The sequence below is a fragment of the Lissotriton vulgaris genome, chromosome 6 (genome assembly GCF_964263255.1).
Source record: "Lissotriton vulgaris chromosome 6, aLisVul1.2, whole genome shotgun sequence".
In the NCBI taxonomy this organism is placed as follows: domain Eukaryota; kingdom Metazoa; phylum Chordata; class Amphibia; order Caudata; family Salamandridae; genus Lissotriton; species Lissotriton vulgaris.
Genome location: NC_141694.1, coordinates 1,531,429,464 through 1,531,443,702, shown reverse-complemented (window position 1 = coordinate 1,531,443,702; position 14,239 = coordinate 1,531,429,464). Strand labels below are relative to the sequence as shown.

The following is a 14,239-nucleotide window of genomic DNA, read 5'->3' as shown; positions in this document are numbered from 1 at the left end:
GGTGCCTGGGGTAATTTTAAGGTTCAGGGTGGGTATAGGTTATGGGGTGCCAGATGGGAATTTATGGTTCAGCATGGGTATGGGTTTTGGGGTGCCTGGGGTAATTTTAAGGTTCAGGGTGGGTTTGGGGGACAAGGGGGGAATTTATGGTTCAGCATGGGTATGGTTTTTGGGGTGCCAGGGGTAATTTAAGGTTCAGGGCGGGTATGGGTTTTTGGGCTCCAGGGGGGTGATTTTAGGGTTCAGGGTGGTATTGTTTTTTGGTGTGCCAGGGGGTAATTTTAGGGTGTGGGGTGGGTATGGGTTTTGGGGTGCCAGGGGTAATTATAGATTTCAGGGCGGGTATGGGTTTTAGGGTGTGAGGGGGCTAATTTTAGGGTTCAGCGTGGGTATGTGTTTTGGTGTGCCAGGGGTAATTTTAAGATTCAGGGCGAGTATGGGTTTTGGGGGGCAATGCATCAAACTAACAAAAATGTGTGCTTTAATTGTTGTCCAGTTTCAAATGCAGAATTCACCACATTTTTTCTCAGCTTGACCTGAGCATTACCCGATCCTGATTATCTGCCATTTTAGCTCCGCCCCATTGATTTACATTAGCCACGCCCCTTCATCTGCCATGTCAGCCCCCCCCGAAATTAAGACCTAGTTGCGCCCCTGCTCTCACCTGACTAGTCCGAGGAGTCAGCCGGATTAGCGAAGTACAACGGCCTGGCACCACGCTGTCAGACCATGCCCTCAAGTCCGTCCCCCGCAGCAACAGTGCCGGTGTGATGAACGGGCCCACCATACCGCAGCGAATGAAACGGTTACTACTACAGCCCTCCAGGGCACCAAGCGGCACAACGGAAGAAGCACTGCCACGAGGTGGAAAGAGCCCGAGTGCCTGACTCAACGCTTTGCACCGCGTTGAAGAGCAAGGATCATCATCACCAGGAGGTAGGAGTGCCCAACGCCCCCTCACACCGAGCAGAGAGCGAAAGCCTGCAGACACAGACAAGAGAGTGCGGGTGATGGCGTCCCAGCCTGAGGACGTCCCCCCTCCCCTACCTGGAATATGTTATGCCCATATCTGCAGCACCCCATGTCAGTAGGCTGTACTTACCCTGGAACAGGCAATAACTTTCCCAGCATCTGCTCCTGTGATACTAGTGAGGGCGAAATGAAGCATAGCATCAAGAAAGCCGCTCCGCCTCCAGAGACCGGCTGCACTGGCCTGACAGCTGCTCGCAGCACCACACCTAAGTTTGTTGCGGTGTCCTGCGAGGCCTGCAGCTTCAAGACGGCAGCACTTCGGCAGCACTTCAGCACCACCTGGCAGCCTCCTTGCTGTACCGCATCCTAGCTCTGGAGATTGAAACCAGAGCACGTCTGCATAAGAAATAAAATCACAAGCGAAGGAAGAAAGAACAAACTACCACGTACCGGGGAAGAAGAGGTAGAGTGACAGTTTTTGTGTCCCACAGAGAATGAAGCAAGTTAAAAGGCTACCTGGCCCCCACAGAGACCAGCAGGTTCGCCCATCCTCTAGGGCTGCAGCATGTCAGGCCTCAGCACTCCTATGAACGCTGCCAGCAACTGCCCCGGAGTATCAATCTTCTCCAAAAATACCGGGCCATCAGCTGAGATGGAGGCAGAGGATACCGCATACCCCCGGGTGGCAGACAGCTACCCCTGCAACTGAGAGCAGGAGGAGTGCTTATGATATACCAGCCACCCTGATGAGTGAACTCATCCCAGACAGCAAGTACTGGGAACTTGCGAACGACCTGCAACACGCTGAAACTATCGCATGCTGAACCAGAGTGGTAGCTAAGTGTACCCTAGGCCCCCTGGTGGCCACCTGCTGCCACTACAGCACTGACGAAGCAGTTTTGGCTCAGTGAGACACCCGTTGTCGTAGGCTCTCAAGGAGTGAAGGGGAGACAACCCGGTAGGATAGCCTGTACGTGGGACTGCCAGGACCTCAATGGAAAAGCACCCACTGCATCACCTAGTGGCCACAGTACCACACCGCACCCTGAGAAGCCAAACAGAAAAAAAATTCAAAAGGCCATGAGAGGCACAGCCAGGACTGGTGCTAAGAGCCTCAAGATGGTGTTGCCAATGTCTCAAGACAGGCAAGAGGAGAGTTGCACACTCCATGTGGTAAGCTGCCACCGCAACATGTGCTCCAATGACAGACGGCAAGTGGCCGGACGCCACATCGCGCAACAAGAAGGAGCACGTCACACAAAGTGACCAACCAGCCAAGCATGCCTGCATGGAGCCATGAGCAGGTGCCACAATGTCGTTGGCTCAAGGCACAAGCATGACGCCCTCGAGAGAAGAGGTAACCTGCAATCCTGGCCGAGGACCACCATGGAAATCCCTGAGGAGGGGACTGTGCCCCGTGAAAGGTCCTCAAGAGGAAAAAGCAAGACCTACCGACAGGACAGACCTGCGACAGGTCCGCAGAAAAGGAAAGACCATCCCAAGCACTGGACACGACCAGCGAAATGTCCATGTGGCGCAAACATGAGACATGTGCAGGCCACCACATCCGAATGATGAACCTGGTCAGAAGAAGAAGAGTGTAGCATGAAGCCACTCTGCGAAGAAAGGAAGGAGAGTGGCACTACGCCACAGGGCAAACCACCACAGGCACGCATGAAGGAAAGGAGAAGGGCGACAGGACAGAGGACTCACGTCGGCACTGGAGAAGGTGTTCATCAGCACAAGCCAGCCACCAGGGTGCAGAGACGTCACTGGAGACAGCTTCGCGGGAGGACCAACCGTAAGCTGCTAGCAAGCGCAATCTGCGTCCATGCTCCAGGCTTCGCAGTTCGACCGTCCTCTCACCTGTCACCGGCTACTTGGCATCAATAGCACCAATCCTAGCAAGTGCACCTGCTAGAAGACAATTGCAAGCAGACACAAAGTCCCTCCAGTCCTCCTCACTCCACAAGGTCACCCAAGGCAAGAGAAAGCCGGCTGTTGCCCAACTGAAGGAAAATTACTAATTTCGTCATCATCATCCAGGTGCATCATCACCAAGGACATCAAAGGAGCATTGCACCACCAGAGTGGATCCCAACACTCCAGACAACCGGAGTTCAAGGCGGCTAGCCACCCGGGCATTTTCTGTGTGCCCCCATCAACCTGATGCCTGCCAAAGTAGAGCATGCCCAACCATTGGAATATCCACCCTTGGGGTTACACAAGGCTTGGACATGACCCTGTTGGGAGTTCTGCAGCGACCCCTCAGCGCAGCCTATGAACGGCCCGCACAGCCCGCGGTCATGTGGCAATCCAGGGGCAAGGGCCTCGACAAAGTTCTTGTGAGAGGGGAATCCGAATAGGAGAGATGCGTCGGCAGCAGCTCCACGACAGGCACCGGGAAGCATGGATGTCACAGATGAAGACTGGTCACCCAAAGACCATTGGAGGAAGGCGTAGAATCTGTGTCCTGATGGTGAGAACACCTAGACTGAGACACCACCCTCTGCGGCTACATGAGCGACTTGGCTGTGGTGCTGTTGGCAGTTCCTCAGCGATGTCTTCGCGCGGCCTACACAAAACCCGCACAGTCCACACAGTACCATGGCAGCCTGGCAGGAAGGCCCCCCGGGAGACTCCAGTGAGAGAGGAGTCCAGGCAAGAGAGGCAAGTTTGAAGTTGCTCGGCTGTCAGGAGCTGGAAAGACCAAGCACGTCTCCTCCAAGGAAAGGCCTCATACACCAAGATCATCCCCAACAGCTCTAGGTTTGTCATCCACTGGAACCTGAGCGCCTGCGAGATCTCCAGATGGGACTCCACCACCGCTCCAGATGCACTGATATTTGAACTTTGTAAATAGACTCCAAGACCGCGAGACCAGGGCGGTCTAAACTATACCACTGAGGTGGATTCAAGCTTCTTGACTGTGTGGTCCAGAACTCCAGCACCGCCCAGCAGACGGCCCGAAGAGACTCATTGGTGCTGTGTATTATTGTTTATTTTCTTCCTAGGTTGGACTTTTGTTTGTTTCTTTTAATTAAAGTTTGTGAGGGATGTAGTGTCTGGCCTGATACGTCTAGTGTTCTGCCTGCTTGTAACCCACACTATTCACCCACCCATCACATGCGTCCCCGGCCAGTGACTACAATGTGCTTGTGTGGTTATTTGCTTATCATGTGGGCCTAGGGCCCCGAACACCACATTCCCCTCCTCCCCCAACTGCAATGACTTTTTACATTCTGCCAAGTCCTAAATCCGATCAAATGCTATAATTCTCTAGCGCCATGACTTCCATTTCATACACTCTCGGACTCCATGAATCTTGACTCTCTGACTCTTGTACCTCCTGTCCCCCCCCCCCATCTTGTGTTCTCTGCTCCCAACTTCCTGCCCTTCCAACCATATGCCTAATGTGGGCTACGAATAATGTATTACTGCCTATAGAGACTCTTAGCAATACCTACGTTAAAGTGTCAAGCTGGAAATGTAGAAAGTCATATTAAACAATATGTAGCAGCTGGTATTACCTCAAAAAATCCTCCTTTGGCAGCAAAATGAACAGCATGATATCTTTCCTTGTCGAAAATATTAACTTCGGCTCCTTTTTGAAGAAGAGATCGGACGACCTCGGCTGCTCCTTCTCTCGAAGCTTCCATGAGAGGAGTGCGACCGGTCACCTGAAACGGAAACACATGACAATCCTGATCAGTTTCCTCTTTTTGAATTACCATTCACTTCTTCGTCTCCAAAAGTGTATAAATATCAACTGAAAATCAGATAAATGCAATGCATGTACAGAAATACCTCATGTAGGGGCACGTACATCAAGCCTTTTTCTGTTCGCAAACGGGCCAAATTTTGCAGAATTGGCCTGTTTGCGAATAGAAAAAGGCCTTTTCCAAAGCATGTAGATTTTGTCATTCACAATTTAGGTAATCGCAATTTTTTGCAATTACCTAAATTGCGAATGTTTAGGGAATCACAATTTGCGATTCGCTAATGCAGATGCATGTAGCCTTTCCTAAATGAAAACTGTGCATTTAGGAAACACTAATTACCATGAACTTCAAGTTGGTGGTAATATGTGCATGCTTTCAAAAATGCACAAAAATAAAATTTTCAAAGTGCCATATAGTGTACACATGCGTGTGCTTTACATGTGCACACTTACCTTTTTTGTGGGGTGCTTCAGGGGGGGCCCTAGACCCCAGGGCACCCTTGGATTTGCATTCGCTATTTATGATTACCAATTTGGTAATCGCAATTAGCCAATGCAATGCCATTCATTCCTATGGGGCTGCAGGTCCATAGGAATGAATGGAGTCACATTATCTAATATCGATTTGCAATTTCCGAATCACTATTAGCTAATGTTAAGGAATCTCAACATTTTTGGCGATTCCTACATAATATCGCCAATAATCGCTATTTGGCAATCGCAAATTGTAACTTTGATGTATGTGCCCATAAACTAGTGCTTTCCAAACGTTTTTGGACCATGGCGCACTTTTTAGAACATCAAACTTTTCCAGCCCACTTAGCTTTAGTGGACATGAGGTGAACGATTTTTTAATGCCACTAAAGCATCCTGTGGTAGCACACTCTAATTTACAGACAGCACATTTTCCATTCAAATGGCCACTAGATTTTAACCGACATACAGTTTTACTGACAGAAACTATATTGCACACAAATAATAATGTATTGGAAACGAGTTTCAGTGAATATTTATCATTTGTACATTACCAAGTAAAGTGTTCAAATTTGTTTTCATCCCATTAAAGTCTTGGTTTCATCGGACTTCAGAATTACAAAAAATGTGCTTCATTTTTGCTTTTCTCATCTTGCCCTTGTCCCTGCCTGTTCGTTTCTATCTGATTTGCCAGTTTAATGTGGTTTTAGTCTTTCCTTATCATTATCCTTTTATGCTTTGTGCTGCTTTGCAGGCAGGCGGGGCTGCTCTGCTCTCAGAGCAGGGTAGCCAAGGAGTGGTTTGCCTACTCCTAAGTGTGCAAGGATTGTTTGGTCTGCCCTCTCGGGCCTCCCGAACCAGTCATGCGCACTTTCCCCGTTCTCCAAGCAGGCCATGTTACAGTCTGCGTGGAGAACATGCCCAGGCCCCCATTGTGATTGGTCAGGGGAGCCTGGGCGCTTACCAATTACAATGCTGCATTGGAGCATTGTGATTGGTCAGGGGAGCCAGGGTGCTTACCAATCACAATGCTGCATTGAAGCATTGTGATTGGTCAGTGGGGGCTGCTGTGCTTCCTGTTCCTCGAGTTCCACAAGAAGAGTAGAAGCAGAGACACGGGATCCGGTGGCAAGCAAAGTTTATTTTTCTTAATTTGCTTTAATGTTTGCAACTCCCGTGTGACCCACAGTGCCCGCCTCACCACCCGCGAGCCATGCCAGCCGCCACTGGCTGGCACACATCAACATCATCTGCGTGAGGCAGCTAAGCTACGGTGATTTAGGTGAGCTGGGGGAGGTCTGGGGATGTTTGTGTGCAGGGGCCAGTTAATGCTCAGCCAGAGACTTACCAGTGAAATCAAAAGCTACCTCATTTAATTTACTACCATCAGCAAGGGCACAAAATTTCTCTCCGCCCACGCCAAGGGCTCTATCTTTGAAAAGGCAGGCCCTGTCTGTACTGCACAGAGGGGAAAAAGTGTTGGTTAGAGTGACATTCATTAATGTTGAGTTTCGCTTTGGTGCTGGTGGATGAAGAGTGTGGTCCAGACTTGGTGCAGCAGCATTTATGCACATCTTACTCGCACGGCAACAAGCAAACGGAGTGGGAGGATAGGACCACAAGCAGCATGGAAAGCGCTTTGTGGCCTTAGTAAGAGGGAGGAAAGCACTATAGCAATTGTATGATACACTATAGATCTGGAGTGTCAAGGAGGGCCAAAGAATTCCAGATCCATATCACATTCTTTAGGATAAACGCAAAGTAAGAGACTTTTAATTAGATCAATTTTATGTACATTTTTCTATGTTGATGTCTGGAAAGTCTAGAATGGATCCAAGTGATAAACTGAATACATTTGGAACAAATATAGGTTCCAGAAATGCCCAATCCCAGCTCCTGGAACCGCCACCTTCAGTCGAGAACGTGTAGTGGGCTCGTCATACATGTTCAGGTGACATAGTAGACGTAGCCGAGATGTAGTTTATAAGTCCGTAAGAAGTATATACGGCAAGCCCCACCAGGAGCAGCCTGCTAGCTGCTCAGCCCATCTTCCAACTGACAGCACTGAAACCAGGCATCCAAGCATTCTACTCATGTCAATCACACCAACATTCTACACGGAACACTCACACTGGCTGAGCAGCTAGGAACAAGGTGAAAGGCAACATTACAGCACAACATGAGAATACTACATGAACGCTATATGGGCTAGTCATTTTCTGGTAGTGACACAAGAAGCTGGAACTCCTTACCCCCCTCCCTACGCCTAACAATCTGCATAGCCACCTTCATCAAGCATTTACAATGCAATGGTTTTGCCTTTGTTAAAGTTAGAGCTATTGGCATTGCTCGATATTATTTTTATTTATGTTTTTTTTTAACATAAATAAATGGCATTGTCATTTACAATGCCACTAGCTTTATCTCTCGCCCCCCACACACACACCCACACAGAGCCCCCCACACACACAGCCACACAGAGCCCCCCACACACACAGCCACACAAAGCCACCCACACACACAGCCACACAAAGCCCTCCACAGACCCACACAGAGCCTTCCACAGACACCCACACAGCACAAGCAGGCAACAGGGGCACACGGAGGCACAAGCAGGCAACAGGGGCACAGGGAGGCACAAGCAGGCAACAGGGGCACGAAAACGGAGGCACAAGCAGGCAACAGGGGCACACGGAGGCACAAGCAGGCAACAGGGGCACACGGAGGCACAAGCAGGCAACAGGGGCACACGGAGGCACAAGCAGGCAACAGGGGCACGAAAACTGAGGCACAAGCAGGCGACAGGGGCACGAAAATGGAGGCACAAGCAGGCAACAGGGGCACACGGAGGCACAAGCAGGCAACAGAGGCACACGGAGGCACAAGCAGGCAACAGGGGCACACGGAGGCACAAGCAGGCAACAGGGGCACACAGAGGCACAAGCAGGCAACAGGGGCACACGGAGGCACAAGCAGGCAACAGGGTCACGAAAACAAGCACAAGCAGGAAAAAGGGTCACAAACAGGAATTGTAATTTAGACGGGGCTGAAGTGGAGAACGGTCAGTAGGGAAGTAGTGCGGCTGGTGCAGTGGTACCAGGCCGAAAGGTGAGAGGGGTATGTCTGCACCCCAGTTTGGACAGTTTCCACTACCTAACAGGGATTGGTGGGAGGGGGGCGTACTCCTTGCTTGCTTTAGGGCTGTTACTTCAGGGACGCAGTGCACGCTCTTGCCTGCTGCCACCGGGACACGACAACAGGCAGGGAGAGGACAGGCTAGGAGATGGCAGGGAGGGGACAGGCTGGGAGAGGGCAGGGAGGGGACAGGCTGGGAGAGGGCAGGCTGGAAGTGGACAAGCTGGGAGAGGACAGGCTGGGAAAGGTCATGGAGGGGACAGGCTGGGAGAGGGCAGGCTGGAAGAGGACAGGCTGGGAGAGGGCAGGCCGGGAGTGGGCAGGCCGGGAGTGGGCAGGCTGCGAGAGGACAGGCTGCGAGAGGACAGGCTGCGAGAGGACAGGCTGCGAGAGGACAGGCTGCGAGAGGGCAGGCTGCGACAGGGCAGGCTGTGAGAGGGCAGGCTGGGAGAGGGCAGGCTGGGAGAGGGCAGGCTGGGAGAGGGCAGGCTGGGAGAGGACAGGCTGTGAGAGGGTAGGCTGCGAGAGGACAGGCTGCGAGAGGACAGGCTGCGAGAGGGCAGGCTGCGAGAGGGCAGGCTGCGAGAGGACAGGCTGCGAGAGGACAGGCTGCCAGAGGACAGGCTGGGAGTGGACAGGCTGGGAGTGGACAGGCTGGGAGAGGACAGGCTGGGAGAGGACAGGCTGGGAGAGGGCAGGCTGGGAGAGGACAGGCTGGGAAGCAGAGAGGGTCTTACCTGAGAAGTCTGCCAGCGCGGAGCTCTCCGGGGCGCAGAGCAGCAGCAGGGCCCAGCAGAGCAGGGCGGGGGGCGGCAGGGGCTTGCAGAGGTGTGCTAACACGCAGAGTGTGGACGGCAGCAAGACCGGTTCACGCCCCCCTGGTCACTGGTGGACTTTAGAGTGACATGAGGGCCACCGTTTCCACTCGCTATTTAATGTACAGGACTCGCTCCGGTGCCTGGGATGTCCCGCTGGCATAAAGCGCAGGAATCGTATCATAGTGGTCTTTGCATATGCTTGTTTTACGCACCTGCAGAGAGTAAAATGGATTGATTCAACCCGATATTTCTCTCAGTTTCCAGACAGTTCAGCTTTGAAACCGTGAGCAATGCTTGCCTCTTTCTGTCTCAAGCCATTCTGTCTCAAAATAATGCACTAACTCCGAGAACTTTCAGGTTAAATGGATTCATTGTATGCCCTGAATGGGCATAAAAGGCGCGCAGCCTTGTGCCCTAGTACCCAGAGTTTAGGGACCTGTGGTGGAGGCGGACAGGGCCGGTCTCCATCTTTCAGGAGTTGCTGCTGATTCAACGGTGAAGCCCGGCTCGGCTCCTTAGGTGAATTATACCCAGGGGCTCCCGTCACCGCCCCTCAGCAGTGCTGAGCCAAGGGGTCACCTGGTCCCTTATTCTCAATGAACTCCTGTCACATTAAAAACGAGGCCGCTGCTCTGATTGGAGGCCACTTCAGCCGTCGCTGGTTTGTTTTAAGACGTTGCAAGTGTGAGCAAATCAGTGCTACTACAGCCGTAAAGTTCCCCAGAATGTTATTTTACACCCGGGCTCAGCACAGGAATGAAAATGAATGTGTTTGATTGGATCGTACACCGCGTCAGCTGCTGAAGACCTCAGGATTGTACGCCAGCCATATCCCACTGGGGGACGCTTTGTGACCTATGCAGTCAGGGGCAGTCAGTCGTCTCTACTCTTGTACTCATGCGCCACCACCCGCAGGGCTCAGCTGCCACAGGTCGCGCTGGGATGAGGAATCCTTTCTCTGAGTTCCTTCTCTTGTGTCGCCAAGCCTTGGTGTGCGCTGCTCGCCCGGTCACCTGTGCCACTGGTTAGAAGACATCAGGTGTCTCTTTGTTTCATTCGCTTTGAACTCGCTCGTGTTTCTGGCGCAGGTTCTTGGCCCGCACAGCTTGTTCCGTCTCTCATCGACACCGGAGACAGGGCAGCAAATCTGCAAAGCGGAGCTTTGGCGTCCATCAATGATGGAGTCCCGGTCCGCTGGTGGCAAACCGGTAGAGGAAGAAGTGGGGCAAGGATAGGATGCTCAGTGTCCCGGCTCCACGCAGGTTGATTTTCACCGGTGATCCTCAGCAGAAGCAGATCGTTTCTTCACATAGACAACTGCAAACGAATAACACAACCCCCAGTGCCTAACTCAGGAAGTAAATCATGGCTGCCACGGCTGTCATCAGGAAACACACTTCATTATTGGATGCGTTTTGCTGTCGCGTGCAACACTTTAACTGCCCCATAACGGAAGCAGGTTAAACGTTGCAGGCAGCCGCAGTTTCGAACCCGCCCGGGGAGCGGCGCAGCGAAGACTGATCCGCCTCCATTAATGCAGCAACCACTGCCTTTTACCACCCCTCCCCACCCTGCGCATATACTGCATAGTGGATCTGTGGGATCTTTTTAATTAAAACAATATTTTGCATACAAACAGGCTGAACAGATGGCACAAAGGTTAGACCCAAACATAATAGGCTAATAAAAATACAAAAATGTGCAAATTAACATGGCTAGCTCTATAAAAAGGGACTAGAAACTCGGTAGGCTGTGGGATAAACAGTTTTAATCTGACCAATGTTCCTCTCCTCAAAAGGCTTGTGCATCATATCCTGCACGCCTTGCTTCACTTTGGTGAAGGTCACAGTCTCACTTCTGTTGAAGAGCATTCCCGCGATTGTGTCCATGTTGCGGAACATCTCGGCCAGCACCTTGTACTTGTAGGGTAAAGACAGTCCAGGGGGAACATCCTGGGCAAGGGTGTGGAAACGCTGGTATGCTGGAACAGGGCTTTCCTCACTCCTTTGCACTCTGTCACCGGACTTAATTAGCATGGGTTCCTCCTCTAGCTTGTTGGCTTTCTGCACCCGTTTACGCTCTTCTAACTTCTTCAGCCGCTTTTGGAGAGTCTTGAGATCAGAGGTGTTTTTTACAGACAGTGCTGTTGTCGGACCCTTGGGGGAAGAGGCGGTGTTAGTAACAGATGTCGTTGGTGGTTTCTTGGTCACCGGAGAGGTTGATAGATTCAGTTTCTGGGTTAGCTCTTGGATTCTCTGCATGCGCGATTGGAGCTCAGCCAGGTTTCGGGTTGGCTCAGCCTTCACTTCCAGAAAACCGGGGTCCTCTTGCCATCGGCTGTCCTGCTTCAGCCCCGGTGAAAGGATGCCGTTGGCCAGGTTCTTGGCATTCTTCTCCAGGGATGTAGGGGTGGACGACTGAAGGACTGGTTCGGAGGTCAGACTTGCAACCTGCTCAAAGGCCGGCACCTCTACCCCGGGGAGGATGAGCTTCTTGCGGGCGGATCGCTTGGCCTCCATGGGCTGGGGGTCGTTGTCGGATTCTGGCCGAGCTCGCTTCTTCCTGGTGGCCGAGGAGCGGGGGGTGCATAGGGCGGGCGGGTCCGTGCCGGGCGGCGTGCGGGGCAGGGGGAGCTCGACGGTCCGCGAGGGGCTGAGCGCGGCGGGCTGCTCGGCCAGCAGCTTGCGGCTCTTGCTTCCTCGGGGCCCGGAGCAGGGCGGGGTGCCCGCCTTGCTCTGGGCGAAATAATCGGTCATCCGAAGCTGGGCCATCGCGAGTCACAATGGAGGGATACACGATGTTCCGAAAGAGAACCCGGGGGAAGCAGTGACCAATGGACCCGGCCGCGGAATGTCTCTTATGGCAACGCCGGGTGAGATCACAATAGAGAATGGAAGGAGCCACGAACACAACGTTCTACAGAACGTCTGTTTGGATCTGTGTGTACACTGCCAGGAAGGATGGCAGCTAGCAGAGGCGTTTGCTTGAAATGAGTGCAGGAGAAACAAACCACCACGTGCTGCAGTAACAGCGTCGTACACCTGCTTCCCTCCCTGTCCCAAGGCCCTTGGCCTCCTAATCGGGCCTCCCCGCTTTCTTACCATGGTGCCCCGGTGTGTCGGGCGCTGCGCTCCCCGGGCTGCGGTCGGCGATAGGGGCGGGGCTGCTAGGGCGCCGCTCTAGATCCTATGATGAGGACTCCTGCCGCAGTGGCTCGCGCTGCTCCTGACCCACGACTGTAAGACGGCAGCAGAGGGGGGAGGGGGGAGGGGAGCCGGAGACAGGGGGAGGGGTGGGGCTGCGACACCAGCATCCGGGGCACCGTGGAGGCGCTGACAGCTCATTTGCATACGTGCGCATGGGGTAAACACCCTGCGTCAGAGACAGCAGCTCTCTGAAGCAAAGAAATGGAAAAGGGACTTGCTTCGTCGGAAGGAGTTTTAAGGCGGTCTGGGTAGAACAAGAGCCGAGCGAGCAGGAAGGCAGGTGCCGGCAATGCCGGACCAGATTCGGGGGCGTTCCCGGCTTTTGGCTGACGTAGCGTGACGTAGCCAAAAGCCAAAAATTCTCGGGAACGCCCCCGAATCTGGTCCTACATTGACGGACAAACGTGTCTTCCAATGGCAAACCTCCATTTATGGAGCTAGCCAATGGAAGACGGGGCGGATTCCAAACCCCATATACTATATCTCATTAGGTTTTTTCCTAGCACATGCGTACTTCGTACGCATTGCCTAGGCAAAACCTAAAAAGGACCTCAAGCTCCTCCGATTTGACAAACACCTGGGTTAATCACCCTCGACCATACCTATGTTCTCTATTCAAGAGATGACCTACCTTCATTGTGTGTCCCCACCATCTTACTCAATGCTTGAACCATGTACGTCCTTGTCCAACGGCTGCTTTTGTCCTGGTTGCAGCTACCAGTGCAATATGTCTGAATGTAATTATTGTAACTGTAACTTGCTGTACCCTTGTATCATGCTACTGTTTGTCGTGCCCTGGACAGTGGGCACTAGGACCCCGAGGTAGGAGTGTGGGAGGGGGCCGACACCGGACACCACTTCCGGTCAAGGGGGACGTTGCTGGACACTCAAGGACGGGCAGGGCAAGGGGCAGGACGCCAACCAAAGCTGCTGTAAAGAAGTAAATAAAGGTACCTGATATTGATCGTGGTCTCCTGTCATAATTGGGGGCTCGACGACACAACACTGTTGTAAAGTGCTCTGATGCCTTCAGGCCATGTCTGAGCAATATAAAATTGTAAAAAATAAAATGAAAATAAACTCATTGACCTACACTGGACACCAGTACAGATAATATGTATATTTTGACCGGTGGTTATAGACTGCAAACTATGTTTTCAACAGACCTACGGAATTCACAATAATTTGTGTTATTCATATATAATCTTCAGAAAATTTGGTATAACCATAGCTGAGTTATAAACACGTGGGCATGGCACAAAGGTTGGTGAATGCTTGTACACAGCTCGTGCAAAAAGTAGCGCTCTTTCGAAGGTGAACAGCAAACCATGGGGTGCCTGTGCAAATTAAAGATCTGCTGGTTGGAAGGAAATGGGGAAGGAACAAGGAGAGGAAGGTTAAGGAAAAGGAAGGTACAAAGTAGCAGGAGGTGAAAAAGTGATGCAAAATAAGCATGCTGTAGCAGGTGAAAGATGGCGTAATTGTCTTTTCCAGAGCCACAGAACACGTGACTTTCATAACTGAGGGAACAGGGATGTGTCATGTGAATGATTGAGGAATCTTGACTCGGGCAGTTCCCACGAGTGTCTGCACCAGGATCTCTTCCATGGGGAGGATCTCCTGATGCTGGCTGAAGCTAGCTATAACCATGTTTTTACACAGCTTTGTGGGCGAGGAAGAGAGCCTTGAAGTCTAGGCAGACAGAGGTGGATAGTCAAATGTTGAGCGTGGCCTGAGAAATACTTTTGAAAATCAGGCTAAAGATTTGTTGTATTGCAATTTGGATGACTGTAACTGGAAGTGATCAACACAGGAAGAGTCAGCACAATCTATTCTGGAAAGGAAGACTGCTAAGCCATAATGGGGGGAGTTCAATGTTTGTAAACGAGGAAGACAGCAAAGTGATGTGGTGA

The 14,239-nt window shown here is 52.0% G+C and overlaps 2 protein-coding genes across 2 annotated transcripts in view; both read right to left on the bottom strand.

The window, feature by feature from the left end:
• The window catches only part of ANKEF1 (ankyrin repeat and EF-hand domain containing 1), a 248,431-nt gene that overhangs the window by 114,713 nt on the left and 119,479 nt on the right, over positions 1–14,239 (bottom strand). The window contains exon 5 of the mRNA XM_086927711.1: positions 4,503–4,652. Coding sequence (XP_086783837.1) covers positions 4,503–4,652 — 150 coding nt within the window. The remainder of the gene's footprint in view (positions 1–4,502; positions 4,653–14,239) is intronic.
• Positions 10,842–11,904, bottom strand: LOC147709105 (DNA replication factor Cdt1-like). The gene has a single exon (XM_086925157.1). It carries the CDS (start codon positions 11,889–11,891, stop codon positions 10,842–10,844), a length of 1,050 nt encoding a protein of 349 aa, XP_086781283.1. The 5' UTR covers positions 11,892–11,904.

Excerpts from the sequence above, each read along its gene's own strand:
- LOC147709105 (XM_086925157.1), bottom strand. The coding sequence starts at position 11,891 with ATGGCCCAGCTTCGGATGACCGATTATTTCGCCCAGAGCAAGGCGGGC.